Here is a 25,183-nt window from a genome sequence, read left to right as displayed (position 1 = left end):
CATACCTAGACCTCATGTTACCCTGGTATATATAAGAATAAAGGAAATGACGCTATCAAAGTCTACAGACTTCAGTCAGATTTTACTAGTTGTTCTAATTCACTTCTCCTTTGCTATGATAAAACACTGAATAAATGCAACTTCGAGAAGTACCTTTGCTTCTCATTTTGGCTTATGCTTCCAGGTTACAGTCCATCACTGAGGAAAATAAGTGTAGGAACTCATGGCAAGAACTTGGAGGCAGGAACCATGGAGGAATTATGCTTGCTGGCTTGTTTTAGCCTCAAACCTAGCTAAGTTTCTTAGACAGCCCAGGACTACCTGCTCTGGGAATGGAGTCATCCACAGTGGGATGGGCCCTCCTATATCAACCATCTGTAGACATACCCACAGGCCAATCTGACCTAGGCAATTCTCAAAGGAGACTTTTCCTCTCAGTTGCTTCTAGGGCAGTAGTTCGCAACCAGTGAGTCACTACCCCTTTGACAAATCATTAGCTCTAAAAATATTTACATCTTTACAATTCATAACAGTTGCAAAATTACAGTTAGGAAGTAGCAATGAAAATAATTTTATGGTTGGGGGATCACCACAATATGAGGAACTCTGTAAAGGATCACAGCATTAGGAAGGCTGAGCACCACTGTTCTAGGGTTGCCAAGAGCTTACTGGGTGACAGTTACATAAGTACCTGTCCATATATGTGTTTCTATAGCAGTTATCATGTGAACAGATTCATGAAGCCACTACCACAATCAAGGTCTAGAACCGCTCAATCCCCACAAAAATCTTTCTCCTACCAATCCAACCTCCAGCAATCAATAATGTTTTCTCTGTAGTGATATTATTTTAAGGGCATTACATAAATAGAAAAATACAAGGTATGACTTTTGGGATCAGCTTTTTTCCTACTCATTCCAATGCCCTTGAGGGATTTTTGTATCTCTCTTTTTTCTTTTATTCTTCCTTTTCTTTTTTCAGTGCTAGGGATCAAACTCAGGGACATACTAGGCAAGTATTTTACCACTTATCTGTACATATAGTCCCCCTCCTTTTTTTATTTTGTTACCTGATCTTGCTATGCAGCCCAGACTAGCTTCTAACTTGCAGTGTCTGTCTTTCCTCTTGATTGCAATCTCCTTTGTTATTTACATGGTCATGTAGCTTTCATAATTTCCCTACACATTTTGCTTCTCCTTATTTACAGTGGATGGAAGTGATGGACTGTCCACATATATATGGTTAGTGATAAGGTCAGAATGTTTTGAAACTAAATCTTGCTCAACATTGACCTATAAACATGGTAACAAAGCTTCTACAGGGTGCTGTATTCATTAAAGGACAAGTTTTGAGAAAGATGGGGTCGAATTGGTGAGAGAAGGCTTCTCTAAGGGATGCAGTTAGGTTCATGTTCAAAACGTTTGTTAAATATTGAGTAGGCTTGAATTAACATTTTTTTCTGTTCCTTTCCTCTAAACCATGAAACTTCTTTTTTTTTACCTTTTGATGGGATCTTTTAAGGGTTGCACCTCAATTCCTAGCCAGTTGGCCTGGTTCACAGACCTACACTAGTACTTTCTCTGTGTCTGTGGCACACTTCTGCCATAGTTCACTAGCTCTGTTCACACATACACATTTATAAGTTCATTTTAACATTGTGCTTTCATCATCTCAAATCCTTCCTTTAAATCAGCATTTTGTACTCTTGAGAACTCTGCACCTGAATCTCTACCTATTTGGAAGTGAAAAGGTACCATAGTTGCTAATACATAAACAATGTGTGCACTGTTTCTTCTGAGGTTTTTTGTCTTCCTGTCCTAAGCACCATGATCTGATTTCTTGTTGCAAACTTCCTGTCTTGGTCCTCAGAAGTTGTCTTAGGGGTAAGACCAAGTGTGACATAGACATGACCTTCTTTTTTCCCCTCTGATTGCAGTGGCCACGCCTGTCATTGACCAGTTCACCCTCAACTTCACCATCACCAACCTGGAGTTCAAGGAATACATGCTGTACCACGGCTCCAGGAAATTCAACACTCTGGAGCGAGTCCTCCAGCACCTGGTGAGAGGCCTGCCCATTGCATCCAAGCCTCACCTTTCTCTGGTCTTGCTCCTGTTACCTGAGTCACAGCTCCTCCTGGCTTTGCTCAGTAGTTCGTTCTTATTTTCCCTCTCCTTTCTCACAGCTCAAACTCCTGTTCAAGACCAGCAGTCTGGGACCCCTCTATTCAGGCTGTGCACTGGTGGCACTCGGGTGAGTCTATCCCAACACAAATTCAGCCAAACAGGTGGGTGGAACTGGGCAATGGGCTCCCCAACTGTTTGACTGTTTGTATTTACAATCACTATCATCTGCCTATGAAGCATCAACAATACCAGCAACTAAATGTTATTAAGCATCAACCCCCTGAACTATTTTATAATTAATAGTTCATAGTATTTTATATTTAATAATTCATCAATTCAAGCAAAAGCTTCATGAAACAGGAACAGAAAGGGAAACTGAGGTGCAGATAAATGCTTCATGTCAGGTCCCACAAAATAATCACAACATTTCAGGTACCAGATCCAAACACACATATATAGTGTACACATGGATATACTTCTGTAAATGCCACATACATTAATATAAACTACATATTACACACTAACTCATCATGGTAATTAATTATATAAGTAAGCTATAAAGTACTTATATAAAATATTTATGTAGGGGATAAAGATATGGTTCACTGGTAGAGTGTTTTTTGCATAGCATCCACTAGGTCCTAGAAATAAAAAAAATAGTTATATGTAGGGCTAGGCTATGACTCAATGTTAGAGTGCTTGCCTATACTGTGGCGAGTGTGAGTTTTCTTCTCCATCAGCAAATAATAGGCATAATAACATAGCATATAATATAATTATATATTTTATGTTACAATAACACTTAAATATTTATATATTAAATTACATATATTTATACATCTATATTTCATATTTTAAATTTTATGTAATTGTGCTGTTACACATACCACATTGATAATCACTGTAGGAACTGAGCAATATCAACCCATTAGGATTGCTCTGTGGATGAATGATTTATTTGTTATAGAATTAATATGCCTTCCTAATGAAAAATCACTCTGCAAAGTTAGACATTAATAAAGAAAAATGCTCTTTAATAATAGCACATGACTAGTTCCATCTAATGAACAAAAGCGAACCAGCCTCAAACAGAAGTTTTACCAATTTACATAGACCTTAGGCTTGTATATTCTACATATGATGCCATCCTTAAATCCCATTTAGGTCCTGGCCTCAGTTTACACTTTGAGCAATTTAAACAGGAACAGGAGACTTCAAGCCTGGCTACTTAGGCAGATGGGAGATTTACACAATGAAGACATTGTGAGAATTATTTTTTAAGTATACCTGTGTTGTTTTTTTTTAAATACTTGCTACCCAGGGTCATCTTGCCCATCTGGTAGAATTATATTTTTCCTTATAAGAGCACAAGGAGTTAGGGACTGACCAGGACTTAATGGCAGTTATGAGCCTGAGCTGCCCCCTTGAGATGCTATTAGAGGTATATTCTTGGACATGGGAAAGTGCCTAATGGCTAATTATGAGTCAAGGTTGTAGTGATAATGTGTTTCCCAAAATATTGTACACCCTAATAAACTTATCTGGGGTCAGAGAACAGAACAGCCACTAGATACAGAGGCCAGAAAATGGTGGCACACATGCCTTTAATCCTACCATCCCAGAGGCAGAAATCCACCTGGAACTCTGTGAGTTCAAGGCCATACTGGAAACAGCCAGGTGTGGTAACAAGAGCCTTTAATCCCAGAAAGTGATGGCAGAAAGCAGAAAGGTGTATATAAGGCATGAAAACCAGGAACTAGGGCTGCTTAAGGTTTTAGGCTTTTGAGCAACAGTTCAGCTGAGATTCATTCTGGATGAGGACTCAGAGCTTCCAATCTGAGGAAACAGGATTGGCTGAGGAATGGGCAAGGTGAGGTGGCTGTGGCTTGTTCTGCTTCTCTGATCTTTCAGCTTTAACCCAATGCCTGGCTCAGGTTTGTTTTTATTAATAAGAACTTTTAAGATTCATGCTACACAAGGTTGTCTCCTTTGTCGTGGGAATGGAACCTATTTGGAGATCAGTCTAGATAAGCAAGCATTAGCAGAAGCATTTTCTCAGCAACCCTCAATTTCAATTATAGTACAAAATTTTCTTTCCAGCAATTCCTAGAAACTTTCATTAGTACATTATTTATTATCCAGTGATATAGAGGCAGCTTTCATTTAGTTAAATTCTACATTATGCAACAATATTTTCTAAGCAAGTTTATTAGTAAATCTTTTATAACATCAATTTTATTGCTTTAAGTTTCTCCTGCATCACAGTTATGAATACAAAGGGCTGGGGGCGGGGAATGTTGAGTAAATGATTACTATTACACTTGAAAAAAAATGAAGTCACAGCCATGGGGCACGAGAGCACTTCATTCCCTGTCTGGTTAGCTGGATCAGTACTTTGCAGCTAATGCTGATTGGGCAAGTCTATCATCCTGCTACCCAAGAGGTTACTTCAGTAAGAGCTTTATAAAGCTGCACAGGAAACAGTCTCAGAGATAGCAAGTTCAAGCCCAGCCTAGAAAAATTACTGAAATCTTGTATCAAAAATATAATAAAATTTTTAAAAAAAATTTTAAAAGGAAAAGCTGGAGATGTTGCTCAGCAACAGAATGCCTGCATAGAATTCACTAGTGAGGGGCTGAAATATACATGAAACATAGAGTACATGCTTGGAATCTGAGAGCATGAGGTTGAGTTCCTTTTCTAATAGCATGCATGCATGCACACATGCCCCCCCCCACACACACACACATACAATGGTAAGGCATTGAGGCCTTCTTATGTCAAAATGAATCAGCAATTGTTTCAAACAGACCCCAAAATAGGCATTTCTCCTCAACAATGTAAGAGCTGTGATTATTCCTAGAAATCCCCAGACCCTAGTGTTCCATAGGACCTGAGGTAACTAACATTAGACTTCTGAATGTGAGCTCTCTGAAGCATGATGTTAAGACCATCTCTTCTGTTGATTAGAATATCTTAATTTTTTGAGTTAGGGGCTGGCAGAAAGAGAGAGGAAAGAAGAAACAGTGGGAGGCAGAGCTACCTCAACTATGTTCTATACTTACCCAGGTCTAAGAAGGATGGAACAGCCACCAAAGTGGATGCCATCTGCACATATCACCCTGACCCCAAAGGCCACAGATTGAACAGGGAGCAGCTATACTGGGAGCTGAGTAGGTTGACTCATAGTGTCACCAGATTGGATCCCTACACCCTGGACAGGGACAGCCTCTATGTCAATGGTAAGCATCTGGATGTGGCTGAAGTTTCTTCTTAGATTGGCAGCATCTACTCTCTGGCTTTGGTCACACACACCCCTGCCTGGCTCTTAAGAGACTAGCCATGTGCTCAATAGGTGCTGACTCAAATTGGGATCTCATCTGTTCCTTAGTTTGAACTGACCTCACTCTTATCCAATAGAGAATCTCTGATAGGCCTTACTTCATGAACCCCAATCCATTATATATCTTTAAGTCTCTCTAGTATTTTTTTCGAGAATTTTTTTGAAGATTTATTTATTTATTATGTATACAGTATTCTGCCTACACACCAGAAGAGGGCACCAGATCTCATTACAGATGGTTGTGAGCCACCATGTGGTTGCTGGGAATTGAACTCAGGACCTCAGGAAGAGCGGCCAGTGCTCTTAACCTCTGAGCCATCTCTCCAGCCCCTCTCTAGTATTTCTATCAGTTACTTTTCTCATTATAGATACCCAAGAGAAGCAACTTAAGTAAAGATGTGTTTATTTGTGCTCGTAGCTTTGTAAGGGACAATCTATTATGGAGGGAAGGTGGTTGAAACAGTTCCTCTCATAGCAGTGCCAGCTCATGACTGCTTATTGCAGATCAGAAAGCACAGACTCTAAATTGAACCCAGGGCAGTATGTCTTTAAAAGCCCACCATTGATGGTTTATGACTAGGTCTCATGTTCCTGAGATTTCACAGCCTCCCAAAACTGTGCCATCAGATTAGGAACAATTGTTTGAACACTAGGGCCTGTGAATGCCATTTTGTGATCAAACCACAACAGTACATCTCTCTCTCTCAACCCTGACACTATTTTATCCTCTGTTGTTACTGCAGGTTTCACCCATCAGAGCTCTGCGCTTATCACCAGCACTGAGTATTCAACAGATGTTCCAGTGACTCCCCATCTTACACCAAGTAAAGCAGGAGCTGACCCCTCCTAATGCCTCCCATGTTCTTTGACTGGAGCAAGGGATCTGAGAGGGCAGTTATTTACCTCCTTTTCTGTCTGCACTTCCAAGACAGTCCCAATTCAAGCTTTCTGTGCAAAAAGTTACATTAATCTTTTCTGGTGTTTCTGCTATGAGAGTGCCTTGCTTTTTCACTAATGGTGGTTTCTTTTTAGCTCCTGGGACTACCACAGTAAACCTGGGAACCTCTGAGGCTCACTCCTTCCCCAGAACCACAGGTAAGTACCAGTTTGTGGCATCTATGTTAGAAGGAGCATGAAAAGTATCAATACCTCTAATATATGTACTGAAAGATAAGCTGTCACAGTAAATATAGCAATTTCATCAACCAACAACCTTCATTAAGCACCTAATCTGTGCCAGACAGTGGGATACATAGCAGGAAACACAAAAAAGTGCCCTTAGAATTCATCGTTTTATGGGACTTCTAATGGTGCTGATGTTGATATTCATAGTGTTAACAGAAGTGGTGTTATTCACAGTGTTGATAGAAGTAATCATGTTGATGATATTAATGATTATAGTGGTGGTGGTAAAAGTGTTAATAATTGTGACAGTGATGATGTACTGATTATTATTAAGCTAGTGTTGATAATGATGAAGATATATTTGATGATGCTGGTGATAGCTGCAATGGTGATATTGGTGATGCTGATGATAGTGAAGATAGTGTTGGATGACAGTGATATGATGGTGGTGGTGGTAGTGTTAATGATGATGGTGATGATCCTATTAATGCTGATGATGTTGATGATGATGGTAATGAAGATGATGGTGTTGGTAGTGATAATGTTAATAATGGTGGTGGTAGTGATGCTAACAATGGTGATATTAAAGACAAAGTTAATGGTGTTGGTAGTAATGGTGTTGATGATATTGATGAAGATAGTAATGTTTGGTTATAGTAGGATCACCATGTTTAGTGGTGGTAGAGGTGATGAAAATGATGGTGGTTGTGGGGCGTTTACCCACCGTCCCACAGCTCCCTAGAGTTTTCTTGAGTGTGAGCAGCAGAAAATATTGGATAGAAGAATTTAGGTTGTGGAGATGATTGTATTGGTGGTATTGATAATAGTGTTAGTGCTGACAGTGTTAAGGGTAATGGTGGTGGTAGTTTTAATGATGGCATTGATTATGGTGGTTATGTTATTGATTATAATAATGGTGCTATAGCAATGATGACAATGTTGATTATAATAATGGTGTTGATGATGCTATAGCAATGATGACAATGTTGATTATGATGATGTGTGATGATAATGATGGAAGTGATGTCTATAAAAACAGTGATGGCAAAAAAGATGATGAAGATGAGGATGATGTTGACCACAAAGTTGAAAGATAATATCTGACCTAAATACTGAATGTTGTTCATTTTTATACTATGAACCTAACTAGTTGTATTTTATATCCTTTTTAAACAAGCTTTACAGGCAAGAGAAGTATAGAAACACTTTTATCACTCATTTTCTAGTCAGCATATACTAATTATATAAGATTGTTTCATTATGACATTTCCATACATATATATATAGTGTACTTTTCTCATACTCACCTTTCATTCTCTTGTCCTCTGCTCTCCTCTCCCTGGTCTCCTTCCTCTTCCAAAATAGTCTTTTTATTTGACAAATTTTAAACTTTATTTTTAAATCTAGATTCTGCATATAAGATAAAATGCATGATATTAGTCTTTTTGAATGGATTGCTTTACTTAACATGATGCTGTACAGTTCCACCCATTTTTTGCAAATGTCATATTTCATTCTTCTTTATAGTAGGATAACATTCAATTGTGTCTATATACCAGATTTTCTTTTTCCATACATGTGTTGAAGGTTACATGGGCTAATTCTTTTTCCTGGATTTTATGAATAGTTCTGGAATAAACAAAGACATGCAGGTATCTCTGTTGTATGTGACTTAGCTTCACTTAGGCAAATCAAGCAGTATTCACTTTTAATTTCTGGGTTGACTTTGAGGAATAAATTTAGCATAAATTCTTATATTTTCTCTACTTTTGAATAATATCTTTACTACAGTTAACTCTGATATTGAGCAAATCTGTTTTGCTTTTGGTAACACAATGCCTTATGCATGGTATGCTACAAGAAATGTACTCATTCCTTCAAGAAAAGAAGGAATGAAGTATGTTTCTAGAAAAGTATGGAAACATCCCTTCCTTTTACTGGTTCAAATCTACAGTCATTCTCAGATTTCCTCTATACAGCCATGTAGCACTTATACCAACCCTTCTTCCACAGTAAATGTCACCAGTTGATAATGGCATTCATTTGCACTGAAACAAGGCCTCTTCCATGATAGACATCACCAGTTGATAGTAGCAGGTATCTGTAACAAGCCCTCTTTTGTGGTAGATATCACCATCTGGTAATAGTATCCATTTCTACCTATAGTAAGCCCTCTTCCTGGTAGAAATTACTAATTGATAATAGTATCCACTCATTCTATGTTTAAAGTAGCCCCAGAATCCTCACCACCCAAATACCTGAGGAAGTTACTTCTAATCCATTTTGGTTGTAAGATAGTCTAGGATTCTCTGACATGTGAGAAATTTTATAATTTTCCTGTGAGATATCTGTGATATTCAAGGCTTAGCATAAGCTCATCTGGGTCATGAGATGTGATTTCAGCCAGTTCCCTGCTTTCTCTGGCCAACAGCCAAAGAAAAACATACATTATTTCTACTCAATGACTTTGTAATTCTGTACTACAGTGACCTATTGATCAAAATGTCACAACCTAGGCCTTGGATCTTATAAGAACCTATCCACCATATATATAAAGGAAAAGCTCAGAGGTATTGAAATTAATAGTGCAATCTCTAGATTTAGCTGGCTTAAGAGTTGAGTTCACCAAACTAGGCCCTCTGAATGTGGGTGAAAGTTGCATGACTTGATGTGTTTGTGGGTCCCTTGGCAATGGGAACAGGACTTGCCCCGGGTACACAAACTGGCTTTTTAGAGCTCATTCCCTATGGTGCAATGCCTTACTCAGCCTTGATGCTGTGGGGAGTGGCTAGGTCCAGCCCCAACTTGGTATGCCAGCCTGTGTTGACTACCCAAGGGAGACCTTACCCTCTATGAGGAGGGAATGGGGGTGGAATGGGGGTAGGTGGGGGCGGCGAGCAGAAGAAGAGAGAGGAGAGAGAACAGGGTTGGTATGTAAAAGGAAAAAAGAAAAAATTTAAATAAAAAATTATTTTAAAAAAAGTTGAGTTCATCCAAGACCTAATACATGGTCAACCCTAAGCAGGAGAAGTCAAATTGTCTATTGCTCCATAGGTTATTTTTTGAGGTCCCTTTACACACACCAAAATCAAAAGTTGCTTATGTTTCTTATGTAAAATGGCAAAGCATTTGAATGTAAACTTCGTACATTATCCAGTATATTTTATAGTTTCTCTAGATAACATATAATAACTAATACTAGGAGAATGTTATATGGTATTGTTCAGGGAATAATGATAAAAAAGTAAACAGTATATATCTGATACAAATTCAGTTTTTCAAACAGATACTCAATCTGCACAATGCAAACGTGGAAACTAGAAACAAAGGGCTAACAGAGGTCACATAAAAATGCTACTTACAGGATTGCTTTCTTATACAACCAAAATCCACCTGTGTAGTGGTGGCACCACACACAGTAGGGTGGGCCCTCCTACATCAAGCATTAATCAAGAAAATGTCCCACAGACATGGCCACAGACTAAGCAGATGGAAGCTGTGGTAGTTTGAATGTAATTGGCCCCCATAAGCTCATAGGCAGTGCCATTATTAGGAGGTGTGACTTTTTTGGAGTAGGTATGGCCTTGTTGAAGGAAGTGTGTCACTGTGGAGGAGGGCTTTGAGGTTGCATATATGTTCAAGCCATGCCCAGTGTCTTAGTTCACTTCCGGCTACCTGCCTATGAAGATGCAGAACTCTCGGCTCAAGCCCCATACCTGCCTGCATGCTGCCAGGTCCCACCATGATGATAATGGACAGAACCTCTGAACTGTAAGCCACTCCATTAAATGTTTTACTTTATAAGAGTTGCCATGGTCATAGTGTCCCTTCACAGCAATAGAAACCCTAAGACAGAGGCAATTTCTCAATTGAGATTTCCTCTTCCAAAGTGGCACTATTTTTGTTAAGTTGACAAAAACTAGACAGTACAGTATTCTTTATGAGGATGTAAAACTGCTTATAGGGCTACTTCACTGGTGATATTTTTATTATTAAGAAAGGAATGATTATAGATACAAAAGAGATGGAAATTGATATAATAGACACTTGTTGTACAGAAGGACATTTGATGGCTTTGTTGAGTACCAGGCAATAACTTGAGGGATAGCAGTGAGGAAAACAGTCATTGCCATAGAGTTGGTGGGATTACAATCTAAGAAAAGGAATTAATTACTAAAATAAGACATCTTAAGAGCATCCTGGCCTCTTTCCTTCTGTCACTCTACTTTCCACCCATCAGAACGCTTGGTCTAGAACATATCAATTTGGGTTCGTTGTTTTCTTCACCCTCACTCCACCTGTCATCCAGGCCACTAATACCTCTTACTTAGACACCAGAAATGTTTTCCTGGAATTTCTCTGCTGCTATTTTCCCCTCTGTTTACCACATACCAACCACAGGAAGATTTTTAAATGTGTATCAGTAACCTGGGTATGGTGTCCCACACCTGAAATCCCAGCACTTGGAAGGCTGAGACAGGAGGATCTGAGTTCAAGGCCACTATGGACTACATAATAAGATTCTGGCTCAAGAAAGTTCATTAATTTAAAACATAATAACAGAGTATATTACTTTTCTAGATGAAATATTTCTGTAATTCCTTGTTATTATTACAAGATTCACATTTGGGGCTGGGGAGATGGCTCAGCATTTAAGAGCACTGAGGAGTCTTGCAGAGCGGATTCCATTCCCATCACCCACATGGCAGCTTCCCACCATCTGTAACTCCAGTCCCAGGCCTTCTGGTTCCCTCTTCTGACGCCTACAGGCACCACATGCATGTGGTCCACAGACTTGCACATATGCAAAGCACCCATACATACAAAATTAAAATAAATGTGATGAAACAAAACACATTACTCCCTATATATACCTCTCAATGACCATTCCTTTCTTTTTTCTTCCCTCTCTCTCCCCCTTTCTCCCTTCCTTCTTCCCAACCTCACTCTTTCTCCCTCCCTCCCTTTCCTTTTGCTTCCTTCCTCTCTCTTCCCTTCCTTTTCCTTTTCTACCCTCTTTCTTTTCCCCTCTCATACTTCATTTTTCTTTCTTCCTCCGTTCTTCCCTTCCTGACTTCACCCTTTTCCTTCTTCCTTCCTTACTTCTTTCCTTTCTCCCTTCCTTCCTTCCTTCCTCCCCCCTCCATCCATCCTTCCCTCCCTTCCTTCCTTTCCTTCTTTCTTTCTCCCTTTCCTTTCTTTCCTCCCTTCCTTATTCATAGCTTCCTATTAGTTTCACCAAGAGAAGGCATTGGTAGAACAGTGGTAGAGAGGTCAGCAAGGGTCTCTCTCACCAATTCTCTTTCTCCTTCATTCATTATTGACAGTGAGGGCTGTGTTTCCTCCGTGGGTTCCTGATACTCTCTGACATGACAATGCTTTGCCCCTTTGTCTTCCAGATCTTTAGGATTGATTTCCTAATATTTGCATCCCTCCTTCAGGGAGTTGGTTTTATTGTTATTGTTGGGGTTCTTTTATAATTAAATATCAGACATTTATTCTATTTTACTAACCAGAAATATTGGCTATGTTATTCCTTGTAGGAAATACACATTTATTGAAGAAAGGAAGAAAATAAAATTGCAATCAGTGGGGCTAGAGAGATAGGTCATTGATGAAATGCTTGTGCTTGCTTTACAAATATGAGGATCTAAGTTCTATTCCCAGAACTCATGTGCTCACTTGTAATCTCCGTGCTTCAGAGATAGGATAGGTAGGCTCCTGGTGCTATCTGGCTAGATAGACCAGTTGATTTGGTGAGATCTAGGCTAAAGAGACTTATCTCAAAAGAATAATAGAAGGGGATAGACAGTGTTCAAGGAATGACATCCAAGGATGTCCTCCCCCCACCACACACACCCAGACATACACACACACTCACATACACACATACACACAAACATGTACACACACCATACATATGTAATATACACAGGCACACACATTCCCATGTATATGAACACAGACACAATAAAGAGCAGTCACATATAACTTAATATGGTCCATGTCTGCTCTGGTTCAAGAACCAATTGAGCAGTTGGTAAAGGTTGTAGGACCCCCTCCCCTCTCCTCTCTCTCTTACACACACACACAAACACACATACACACACACACACACACACACACACACACACACACACACACAGGAAGTATACTTTCCTACATTCCTATCTGCATTGGCTCAAGGACCAATTGAGTGGAGTCCTCTGACAGAGAGAATAAGAGTCTCCCTTTGGCAGGACTGGTGCAGGCTATACAAAGGGCAAGACAAGGATCTCATACAAGCTGAAGACAGATGTTCTCTTCTCTGCTTTTCTGCTTTGCAGCCGTGACCCATTCCCTGGTGCCTTTTACCCTCAACTTCACCATCACAAATCTACACTACACACCAGTTATGAAACACCCCGGATCCTTAAAGTTCAACAAAACGGAGATAGTCCTGCAGCACCTGGTAAGAGCCCTTATATAATGGCCTCCCACTTCTCCCTCTTAATCACCCCCAAATCTCTTATGCTTTTCTCTCTCCTTCCTCTCCAGCTTGCTGCTGTGTTCAAGAATACCACCATTGGTCCACTGTACTCTGGGTGCCAGCTGACCTTGCTCACGTAAGATGTCTAAGAATGTGTGCTTACACTCCTATGCTTCCCACATTCCTGACTCTCCCTGTTCCCCACTTGCCCATCAAAGCCACACTGAGTACTGGGAATACTCTTTCTACTGAATCTTCTCCACAGTTCTCATCCTCTGATCTATACTATACACCTAACCAAGGTGTATAATATAACCCCAGAAATAATTTCTCAGCAATGTTCAAAATTATTCTCCATTCAAGAAAATGTATAAATCCAAACAGAATAGTTTCTGTGGTATGCTCACCTCTCTTTTTTAAAGATTTATTTTTATTTGACTCTGTGTGTGTGTGTGTGTGTGTGTGTGTGTGTGTGTGTGTGTGTGTGTGTGTAGAGTCACGTGTGTCTGACCATGTGCATGCATGTGTGTGCAGCAGTGAGATGACAACTTATTGGGAGTCATTGCCTACCTTCCACCTTGTTTATGAGTCAGTCTCTCTTGTTATTTTTTCCTCTGGGCTGCAAATGCAAACTTTCAGCTGATTCTCACATCTTTGCCTCCCATATCTCCATGTCATTGCTCATGCTGGAATCACAGCTGCAAACAACTATATCCAGTGTTTACAGCTTATGTTGTTAAGGTTATGCTATATGCACTCTTCTCCAATGAGTTATCTGATTGCTTTACATGTTCATTTCTTAAGCCCCATTGAAAGTGCTCAAGGGGGCTGAATAATTTTGTGTGCTAAGACAAAAAGGAAGTACTAAGAAATGATACAACCACGTTATTTGCAAGGTCGTCAAGCTGAATCACCTATTTGTTTCTTAAGCTTATCCTGAGATGATGGATTAAATATTGTAGGAGGCTGGTACAAGTTAAACATTTCTAAATCTAAAATGCTCACAGCTCCAGAATTCTCTCTCTCTCTCTCTCTCTCTCTCTCTCTCTCTCTCTCTCTCTCTCTCTCTCTCTCTCTCTCTCTCTCTCTGTGTGTGTGTGTGTGTGCATGTGTGTGTGGTATGAGAGAGTGTGTGCAGGTATATTGCTTGTCTGGGTGTCTTTAGCCCAAGGTTGACATGTCTGTCCTTTGTTGTTTCTCTACCTTATATTTTTGAGACAGTCTCTCAGTAATCCTGAAGCTCACCATTTCATCCACACTGGCTGGCCAATGAGATTCAGGGGTCACTCCCTCAGCTCTGGGATTAGACATATGCACTGTCATGTCCAGATGTGGTTGTGGCTGCTGGGATATGAACTTGGGTCTTCATGCTTGTGGAGCAAGTGCTCTTGCTCACTGAGCCATGTGCTTAGCGCTAGAATTTCCAGTGTCAAAAATTTTGACATTCAAAATTTTTTGGAAATTAGAGAATTTAAATTTCATATTAAAGATGCAAAATTGGTAAAATTCTGTGCAAATATTTCAAAGTCTTAAAAGCTCTGACATCTGAGGGAAAAAAAAAACTGTAGCCCTAAGCATTTCAAATAAGAGATGCTCAACTTGAATGTACATGATGAATAAGCATTCTGCCACCTCTAATCCCAGTTTGCCTTCTTTGTCCAATGACTGTTTACAAATTCTAGATTACCTTGCACAAATGCTAACTTTATCTCTGTGGTGTGTGTGTGTGTGTGTGTGTGTGTGTGTGTGTGTGTGTGTGTGTGTACACGGATGGTTGTACACGTATCTATGTGCACATGCTTATGGAGGTTGGAGGTCAACCTCAGTTATTGTCCCTCTGGTCTCACCACCTTGTTTTTGTTGTTTATGTTTGGTTGGTTTGTTTCATTTTGGTTTTGCAGTCTCTCATTGTCTTGGAACTTTTCAGTATAGTAGGTTGACAGTGAGCCTTCGAGATCTATCTGTTTCACATCGCTAGCATGGGACTTACAAATGCATACACCACACTCAGCTTTTTAACATGGAGTCTAGGATTGAGCTCAGCTGCTAATGCTTGCAAGGCAAGAAGTTACTGACACAACCATCTGCCCAGCACTCTTGTGGTATTTTCTGACATGATTATTCTTTTTTTTTAAAAAAAAAAAAAAAGAATTTTATTTTTGCTTATATTTATATTCATATGTAAGTGTATGTCTATATGTGAGCATGCGTACCTGCATGTAGGTGCTCCTGGAAGACAGAAGATGTCAGATACCCTGGAGCTGCAGACACAGGGATTGTGAGCTATCCAACACAGATACACTGGTAACCAAATTCAGGTTCTCTGCAAGAGCAGCATCATTAACTTATTGGGCCATATCTCTAGCCCTCAGACATAATCTTATAAGCTATCCTCATCATCCATTTTGAATTTATTCTCATCCCTATATCTCCCTGTACTCAGGCCTGAGAAGGATGGATCAGCCACTGGAGTGAACATGATCTGTACCCATCAATCTGAGCCCACAGGCATGGGGCTAGACCCAAAGCAGCTGTACTGGGAGCTGAGTCGTGAGACCCATGGAATCACCCAGCTAGACTTTATGACCCTGGACAAGAGCAGCCTTTATGTCAATGGTGAGTGGGTGAGCAGCTGCAAACTGCCTTCCCCAGGGAGTTCATTGTACAGTCTATACTCTGGACCACACACACACATACAGAGAGAGAGAGAGAGAGAGAGAGAGAGAGAGAGAGAGAGAGAGAGAGAGAGAGAGAGAGAGAGAGAGAAAGGGGAGACAGAGAGAGGGGAGGAGGAGAGGGAGGAGAGGAGGAAGGGAAAGAAAGGGGGAGAGAAAGACAATCACTTGTGTGGAAATATAGGAGAGACTAGATATAGGTAGCCAGGGATGGACATGGTAGTGAGGTCAACTGTAGACAACCTGATAAAGAATTTCTTCTTTATGGTCTAATTATATTTTCTGGGTTTTGTCTACAAAGTCTCTATTTGTGGTGTGTGTGTGTGTGTGTGTGTGTGTGTGTGTGTGTGTGTGTGTGTGTGTGTGTGTGTGTGTGTTTTGTTGGGGTTCAAACCCAGAGCTTTATGTATGCTAGGCAAGTACTCTACTATTGATCTCTGATTTTTACATACAGTCCCCAGGATTTGTATTTTGAGAGCATTGGGTAAATATGACTTAAAAATAAATCCAACTTAGGCCAGGCAACACTTACCTGTATCCCAGCCACTTGTATATGATGATACATACCTGTGATCTCAGCCACTTAAGAGAACTGTAAGCAGAAACATTGTGAGTTCAAGGTCTCTTTGGGCTATAAGGTGGGACTCTGACTTAACCAAGTAGAGGTGATCTAGGGATCTAGATAAGTGGCAGAACAATTCCCTAGCATGTACAAGGCCTTAGATACTCGCTCATTGATTCCAGGCTGTTGCAACATTTTTCATTCCTCATTCCTTGACTATTAACTTTTGTTCTTTTTCTTTATGTAGGTTATAACCATTGGTTCCTGACCTCAACCACTAGCAGTAAGTAATTTGGACACAAGTATCATTTCACCTTTTTTTTATCCCCTACCCCGCATCCCTAGAAAGGGAAGGAGCCAAAATAGCCTAAGTTTTCCTCATCTGCATCTTTATTTCCTGACTTAGAAAAGATACTCCCAGAACAGATTCAGGCAGTGAAAAATGATTTTAAGTTCTTATGAGGAGCAGCCCGTGCCTAGGGAAGCCTTCTTTTTTTGATTCATTATAATTTTCACCTAATTGCTATGACTTTCTACTAGTATCCCAGCAATAAGTACAACTCGTGTCTTGGAGTCTTCAGGTATGAGCTCCACTTTAGGTACCTTTCTACAGGTCTGGTAAAAAGGCTCAGTTGGTGAAGTGCTTGCTATACAGGCATGAGGACCTGAGTTCAATTCCCACCATGCACATAAAAGCTGGGCATGGCGGTACGTATTGTAATCTTAGCACTGGGGAGGCATAGGAAAGTGTGATACCTACTACAAACTTCTAATGTCCTATGACAGTGGTACATCGGCAAAGCCCTGAGGCTTCATTCATTCATTTATTTATTTGTTCATTCAAGAAGTATTTATTAAGCACTTACTGTGTTAAATGCCCTGATGATGTGACATAAACAAAATAGTATGGGCTCTAGACTATGGAGGACAGACAGCAGGGCAGACAGAAGGAAGGTAGGACCATACAGGTAAGTGCTCAATTAAAATAGATGACTGTCATGGTGCTGGTGTGTTCACATGGGTCCATAGAATGAAGACTCAGAGGCACCTGAAGAATGAATCTACCCTTTTCCATCTACAGGGGGATCCAGCCTCTAAGGACTTTCCTTTCACCCGGGGCATTTTTATTTTTCTCCATATTTACACTTTAGCAAGTTGATTTTGATATGTTCAAAACAAACTGAAAGAAGCTTCTAAAAATGCAATACCAAGTGCAAATTTCTCAATTCATCAGGTACCACATTTCTCCAGGTTTCCCCAAACCAACTTTTGCATAGGCTCTCTGTCCTTGGGAAACTCTCAGACAAGATTCACATAGGGCAACAAGAGAAATAAAGGGCATCTCTAAACAAAAGATGGATTAGGGCTAGGTGCTACACCCTGGAGCCAGGCCAGGAGTAGTCCAGCAGGAATGCTGCCACAGATGACCTTAGTGTGGGACCCACAGGAACATAGACAGCTTCTCTCTCCTTACTTTTCTAATGACCTGATTCAGCAGGGATAAGGGTCTTGAACAATAAAGTGTTGAATTAGAGAACCAGAAATGAGAAATAAAGAAGACAAGAAATAAGAAGACAAAAAGACAAAAGAAATTTTGCATAACCTGATGACTTATGCCAAGTAACTTTATTAAGAAGTCAGCATTATATATACTGTTTCCAAGGGGGTAAATGGCCCAGCTCAACAGAGAGCTAAGTCAGATAATGTTGGCAAAGAGAAAACAGGATATTTCACAGATACAACTGCCTTAGGACTGATTACTACAGCCCAGAAAAAGAAGTCAGGTCCCTAGAAACCACAGCCTCAACTCCTCCAAGGAACTGACTCCAGCATCAGACTGGCCTTGCCAAGTCCATTCCTGGACAAGGACACAGAACTAAAGTTTCTTCTGTCCTTTCATCAAGGACTCTGAGAAAGACCTGGATCAGTCAGATCAGTCTGGCCCCCCACATTCTTAGTGTGTGTGTGTGTGTGTGTGTGTGTGTGTGTGTGTTGCACAGATGTTTGTACATGCATACATATGCATATGGATGCCAAAGATCAATAATGGGTATTTTCCCATAGGCTCTCCACCTTAATTTTTGAGATAGTGTCTCCAACTGACCTGTAGCTCACCAATTCATCTGGCCAAGGAGCTCCAGAGATCCTCCTGTCTCTGCCTTCCAAGTGCTGGGATTACAGATGTGTAGTGTAGCTCCACACCCAACTTTCTGCATAGGTACTGAAGATCTGAAATCAGGCCCTCGTGATTGTGAGACAAGCACTGGACTGACTGAGCCATCTCCACAGCCCCTTAGTTTTCAGCTGAGCAAAAATGAGAACAACATACTGTATGCATAGACCTGAGAAATACAATGTCATCTAGCATGGGCTGGCTCTACTTCAGCTGAGGTGCAGCATCCTATACACAGCCTTCTCATAGCTTGAGGGGCTCTGCTAGAGGTTCTGAAAGAACAGACACCATTCTTAGCTTATTCTATTCTCTTGTTTTCCATCACTGAAAGTGCTAGGGCTTGAGGTTCAAGGAGAACACTGAGGCAGACTGTGATTTGGGGTAAGAGATACATTAGAAGAGTAATTAGTCCCATGGACAGACAGAACTGTAGTGTGTCTGAGGTGAGATCAAGCCCATGAAGCACCGTGAGGATCCTTTCTTATAGATCTCAGAGGAAGAAAGTGGTTTCATGTAGTCAGGCTGCCTCTGATTGCTGGATGGGCAGCAGGGCGAGGGAAGAGAGGGACCTTACATTTCCAGGAAGGAATATGTGACTCTTAGGTATGGAGCAAATCAGGAAGAGAGGGCACATCTAGTTTCAGGTGTACCAAGTATATGGAATTTCACTACTGGTAGTGCTCTGAATGTACCTGAGTGTGGCACCCTAAGATCTGTGAACTTTGTGGCGGAGGGGTGGGGATAGGGTGGGGTGGGAGTGGGGTGGGATGGGGTGGGAGTGGAGTGGGGTGGGCGTGGGATGGGATGGGGTGGGGTAGGGGGATAGTGGAACTTGGGTATCAAACCCAGATCATCAAGCAAGTGATTTGGCTGAGTCCTTTATAAAAGGAGAGAAAGAGAGACAGAGACAGAGAATATATACATGAGTTGCAGAAAAACAAATTGGGTTAAAGGAAAACTCAGAAAATAAAGATGCATGTTAGAATTTTATCAACACAGAGTCTGGTGTGTTTAGTTTATGCACCATGGTGTACTAAACCCCACAGAGAAATTCTACTCATGCTTGATACATGACAGGTGATGCTGGTCCCACTCTCATCCCTGGGGAAGCTGTGATCCAGACTCTAGTGCTGGAAGAGAGCCACATTCACAGAGGAAACAGCAGCTCAGTGTGTCTTTCTCCCACTCCCCACTGTAGTGCCAATCTCTCCTCTGGTGCCTTTCACCATCAACTTCACCATCACTAACCTCAAGTATGAGGACAGCATGCGTCACCCTGGGTCCTGGAAGTTCAATTCCACTGAGAGAATCCTACAGAGACTGGTAAGAGCTCTGTTCAGTACATGTGGAATTTCCCACATATGTAAGACATGCCTATGAATTAGACCATACTCTGCAAGAAGGCCACACCAACCTCAACCTTGTTCCATAGATCCCAGCTTTGCTCACAGATACTAGCTCTATACATCTCAGAAAACAGCTTGTATTCTCTTAGTTCTTGTATTCACAGCCTTCTCCCCTTTCTCCACAGCTCTGGTCTTTGTTCAATAAGACGAGTATTAGCGTCCTGTATTCTGGCTGCAGACTGATCTCACTCAGGTGAGTCCTAATAAAAAGAAGGTAGAGATCCTGGATGTGTCCCAGGCCCAAAGTGTGCTGGGATTCCTGCCTTTTCTCCTGTCTGTGCATTACTGTGTGGAATTTAGGAAGCACTGGATCCAACATCCAAGATGTCCCCTCACCCTACAACTGCCACTTCAGTCACCCCCACAGCCTGCAGACCATCCACAGGTCGACGGCCTTTTCCTATTCATCCATTCTGAATTCCCACCTCCATCCCCTCATTGAGGAACAAAAGGAGCTTTAAATTCTACCCCCAGAATTTCTCTTGAGATACTGTTCTAGTTTCATTTCTGTCACTGTGATAAAACACCTCAACCAAAAGCAACTTAGAGGAGAAATGGTTTATTTTAGCTAAAACTTTGAAGTGATAGTTTGTAGCTACTTTCAGGCAAGTCCCAGCAGCTGATGATTGAGACAGACACACCACACCCACAATCGAGAATACAGAGAACTAAAGAGGAATGCTCTCTTGCCTGCACTCAGCTTAACTTCTCCACTCTTACACAGTTCAGGATCTGCTGCCTAGGGTATGGTGCTGACCACAAAGGGCTAGGTATTCCCACCTTAATTAGCTTCATTAAGACCAGCCCCCACAGACGTGACCACAGGTCAACCCAGTGGAGATACCGCCCCCCATTTAAACTTTCTTCCCGGGTGGTTCAGGTTAAAGCTAACCAGCACAGACATTAATGTCATTTCCCTTTGCTTTAATTCCCAAATCCTTATCTGTCTTAAATATGAACTCTCTATTCTTCACACCATCATAATGTAGATTAGTGTCACACATTTAAATAAAAAAAAATCTTTCCTCCATGTCTGCTCAGGCTCACAGGCTCCCGGAAGTCAATACACTCAGAGGCTCTAAGCCTGATGCATCACCTCTATACCAGTCATCCTATCTCCCCCTGGCTTCTTCCTCTCCTGCCCCCATCATCTTTAGATGCTTTCTAGGCAATCTCTATATCATCATTCTTCTTACCTATCCTTCTCAGGCCTGAGAAAGACAAAGCAGCCACAGGAGTAGATGCTATCTGTACTCACCATCCAGACCCCACTGGATCTGAGCTGGACAATGAGCAGGTGTACTGGGAACTGAGTGAGCTGACCAACGATATCAGTGAGCTGGGCCCTTACATCTTAGACCACAACAGCCTTTACATCAATGGTGAGCAGTGGCCAGACGTGCTCTATTACACAGCATTCATTCTCCCCTCTCAGTCTCTACTTCCTCACCCTACTCCATTCTCACTCTTACTATCTCTGCAGGTTATACACACCAGATCCTGTCCACCACATCCATGAGTAAGTATTGTGAGGCTCTGTAAGTATCTCCTATGCTGTAAGTCACAACCCCATGAAATAAAAACGAAAGCCCTACATTTCATTCCTGCAGCCCCTCTCCATCTACAGATGCATGGAAACGTATGCCCGTTTCCTAAGCCAGGCTAGGCATACAGCTTAGTAAAGTGCTTGCATCAGGCCTAGAGTTTGATCTCTAGCACCCATGTAAAAAGTCGGGTACAGTGGTGCACATTTGTAATCCTAGCTCTAGGAGGAGTAACCAGGAGGATCCTTGGAGTTTACTGGTCAGGCAACCTTATTGAATTGAGGATTCACAAGTCTTACAACCTGGCCTGGACAATGAGCAATTTAATGGGAACTGAGCAAGCTGACCAATGATATCACCCAGCTAGGCTCTTACACCTTGAGTTTAAAACACAAAGTAGAGGGTGCTTGAGGAAGAACAGTACCTGAGGGGCTGGAGAGATGACTCAGACAATAACAGTGCTAGCTGCTCTTCCAAAGGACCTGGGTTCTATTCTAGATACCCAAAGGATGGCTCACAACCATCTATAACTCCAGTTCTAGGGAGTCAGATACCCTTTTCCGGCCCCCCTGAGCACCAAGCATGCACATGGTGCATAGACATGATGCAGGCAAAACATCCCTACACATAAAATAAAACAATTTATAAAAAAGAATGACACCAGATGTTGTCCCCTGGCCTCCATATACATGTGCACATCTGCACATTATATATAGGAAGAAGTCTCAGGCATGTGCACTCCCCTCTGGTATCTTTAAAATGAAAGGATTTTCACTCTAAACACCAGGTATTTTTTAATCCTCAGCTTCTATGGTGACCACCATTTCTGGCAGAATGACAACCCCTGTCTCCAGTCCCACAGGTAGGAATTTTCTCTCTGAATATACTCCTATAACTGCAGCAGGCAAAAGGAAGAATGGAGCATATAGGACATCTCAGTTCCCTGAGAATTCCTTAAATGTCAGACCCAATAGGCCAAGACACTTTCTAAAATATATTCATGAAACCTTTAGACAGTCTGTAATCTTAAATCCTTTTCTAGCCCTTTGAAGAGGTCAAACCAGCAGGGCTGCTAGGTGAGAACTGAAGTGTACAGTGGCCTCTGTGTCAAAAACCAACTCAAGCACAGGAGTAGCTCAATAAAGCACTTGGTTTGTAACCAGAACCTGAATTAGAGTCCTCAAACTCATGTAAAGTTTCCAGATGTGGTAGGAAGCCCTTGAAGTTTCAGTACATGGAGGCAGAGATAGGCAGATCCCTGGGCCTCACTGGACAGCTGGTAAGCTCCAGGCCAATGCCGTCTCTATGCCAAAGGAAGTAGGTGTTCCTGAGGGTGGCAACCATGGTCATTCCTCTGGCCTTCACACATGCACACATATATGAACATGCACTATCATATATATATATATATATATATATATATATATATATATATACATACACATTCACATTAAGAAAAAAATCAGAATCTAATTGAATAGCACAGCCTCACATAGGCTGAGTGCATAGGAGGCATAGACTGCAATATATGTCCTATATTAACATTCAGTCCTGCCACTTACAGACTGTGACTTGGAAGCAAACCCTTCATAATTTGCTGGGGGGGTTCCATTTGTATTCCATTCCATGCTGCTTGCATTGCATTATAATACTTTGTTCAGTGCAAATAATCAGTCTAGTATAAGCAAAGAACTTCAAACTTGATCTGCTGCACATGGACAGGTGGGTAAGATGACTTAGGGAGCAAAGGCATTTGCTGCCAGATGGACTGATTTTTATTCCTGGGACCTACATGGTGAAAGGAGAGAACCAGTTCCTGAGCGTTTTCCTCTAGTCTTCACATCCATGCTTTGACATGCACACACTCAGTCATCGCTAAACAAACAAACAAATAAATTCTGGCACAGTCTCTATTGAAGAAATGTTTTAAATTAATAAGTATGTAAATTTCAGAAAAGACTTGGCCTTAAAAAGGAACTTCAGAAAAGGAAGCAACCTATAGAGATTTTGCCAACTGGAAAGACAGATATATTTTCTTTTTGTTTCACGGTAAAGTCACCCACACACATCAATCCTTTGTAATTTAGTTGAAGTTTGGGTGAGGTCTCGTTTCCAAGGAAACTGTTTCCTAGAGGAAGATTCTCCTCAGTGCAAGACTATGCATGCAGCTGTTTCCCCAAGCTCAAGTTCAGAGAAAAACAATAGCTTAGTGTTTGTCTTTCTCCCGCCCCCTCTGCAGCAGCAGGCCCTGTCCTGGTACATTTTACTATCAACTTCACCATAATTAACTTGGCATTTGAGGAGGACATGAGTCACCCTGGATCCAGAAAGTTCAATATCACTGAGAGAACCCTGCAGAGCCTGGTGAGAATTCTGTTCACTGCGCCTAGCACCACACACAGGTATAAGCCTGTCACACAAGCCCCTGGAAGAAGAATCTACCCCTGACCCCAAAGATAAATCTTCCAAGAAAACCTGGCCCATCTCAGCCTGACCTCAAGGATGAAATGTCTCAATACCTTGCCAGCCTCACTTCCCTGCTCATCTCTCCTTACTCCACTAACTTTCTTCCACAGCTGAGGCCCTTGTTCCAAAAGTCCAGTGTGGGTTCCCTGTATTCTAGCTGTGTACTGACCTCACTCAGGTAGGTTTGGGGATATGGAAATGGGGGGTCCGGCCTAAAAATGTACTGAGTTTCCTTCTGTTGTCCTTCTGGGTGGCTTCTGTTCAGGTAAAGTGAGGAATCCCTAATACAAGGTATCTTCCAATCCTACCACCTCCCCGCCGCTATCTCCACACCTAGTAGACAATTGTCACAATTTTAACTATTCCTGATCATCCTGTCTGAATTCTCAATGCTGTTTTCTGCCTTTTGAATAAAAGGATGCGGCCTTACACATTCCAATTCTATCTTCTGACTACTGTGAAAACAAAAATTGCCCTTTTTCACTTGCTGTCATTTCTAAATCCAGTTCTCATTTGTCTTAGATATGCGAGCGCCTCAGATACCAGAACATGAGAGTAGAGTTTTGAGTCTTGTGTTTGATAAAAATTCATGGCTCCATGACTTCTCATTGTCTCAGTCTAGTAGAAATCAATATGCTAAGAATCTAACTCTGTCTTCTGGTCTTTTCCAATCTTCTTTTTTTCCTTTTTAAACATTGTTTATTTTTTGAAATGCATGGATAAGCATGTGCATGCATTTGTGTATGTGTACGTGTGTGTGTGTGTGTGTGTGTGTGTGTGTGTGTGTGTGTGTGTGTGTGTGTGAACACACAGTACCATGGTGTTCGTGTGGGAGCCAGAGGATAACTTATTGACACCACCATGTGGGCCCCAGGGATGGAACCCAAGTTGTCAGGACTGGTGGCAAATTCTTCCACCTGTTGATCCATCTCTCTGGGCCTCTATCAACCTTTTCATTTACTCTGGCTACTCCTTGCCCTATCCTAGCATTTCAGGATACCTTCTTGGGGAATCTGTTTATTGTGTCTCACCTGTCCTCCCCAGATCTGAAAATGATGGTGCAGGCACAGGAGTTGATGCTGTCTGCACTTACCATTCTGACCCCACTGGCCCAGGACTGAACAGAAAGACGATGTATTGGGAGCTCAGCAGGCTGACCTATGGTGTCAGCAGACTGGGTCCTTACACTCTGGACAAGAACAGTCTCTATGTCGATGGTGAGCAGTGGTCATCACTTTGCTTTAATGAAGAGCCCACATTCTCCTCTCTTTTGCTTCCACATCACTATTTCCCT

At 41.4% G+C, this 25,183-nt stretch overlaps 1 protein-coding gene across 1 annotated transcript in view; it reads left to right on the top strand.

The window, feature by feature from the left end:
• Window positions 1-25,183, top strand: part of Muc16 (mucin 16, cell surface associated) — a 188,035-nt gene that overhangs the window by 46,592 nt on the left and 116,260 nt on the right. The window contains exons 13-29 of the mRNA XM_076575603.1: window positions 1,937-2,061; window positions 2,186-2,253; window positions 5,196-5,368; window positions 6,213-6,293; window positions 6,502-6,564; window positions 12,921-13,045; window positions 13,132-13,199; window positions 15,507-15,679; window positions 16,548-16,583; window positions 19,672-19,796; window positions 20,005-20,072; window positions 21,089-21,261; window positions 21,363-21,398; window positions 22,229-22,285; window positions 23,663-23,787; window positions 24,000-24,067; window positions 24,934-25,106. Coding sequence (XP_076431718.1) covers window positions 1,937-2,061; window positions 2,186-2,253; window positions 5,196-5,368; window positions 6,213-6,293; window positions 6,502-6,564; window positions 12,921-13,045; window positions 13,132-13,199; window positions 15,507-15,679; window positions 16,548-16,583; window positions 19,672-19,796; window positions 20,005-20,072; window positions 21,089-21,261; window positions 21,363-21,398; window positions 22,229-22,285; window positions 23,663-23,787; window positions 24,000-24,067; window positions 24,934-25,106 — 1,737 coding nt within the window. The remainder of the gene's footprint in view (window positions 1-1,936; window positions 2,062-2,185; window positions 2,254-5,195; window positions 5,369-6,212; window positions 6,294-6,501; window positions 6,565-12,920; window positions 13,046-13,131; window positions 13,200-15,506; window positions 15,680-16,547; window positions 16,584-19,671; window positions 19,797-20,004; window positions 20,073-21,088; window positions 21,262-21,362; window positions 21,399-22,228; window positions 22,286-23,662; window positions 23,788-23,999; window positions 24,068-24,933; window positions 25,107-25,183) is intronic.

Source organism: Peromyscus maniculatus, chromosome 7 (assembly GCF_049852395.1).
Source record: "Peromyscus maniculatus bairdii isolate BWxNUB_F1_BW_parent chromosome 7, HU_Pman_BW_mat_3.1, whole genome shotgun sequence".
In the NCBI taxonomy this organism is placed as follows: Eukaryota; Metazoa; Chordata; class Mammalia; order Rodentia; family Cricetidae; genus Peromyscus; species Peromyscus maniculatus.
The sequence above is the reverse complement of the archived record's forward strand: the minus strand, read 5'-3'. Positions and strand labels throughout refer to the sequence as shown.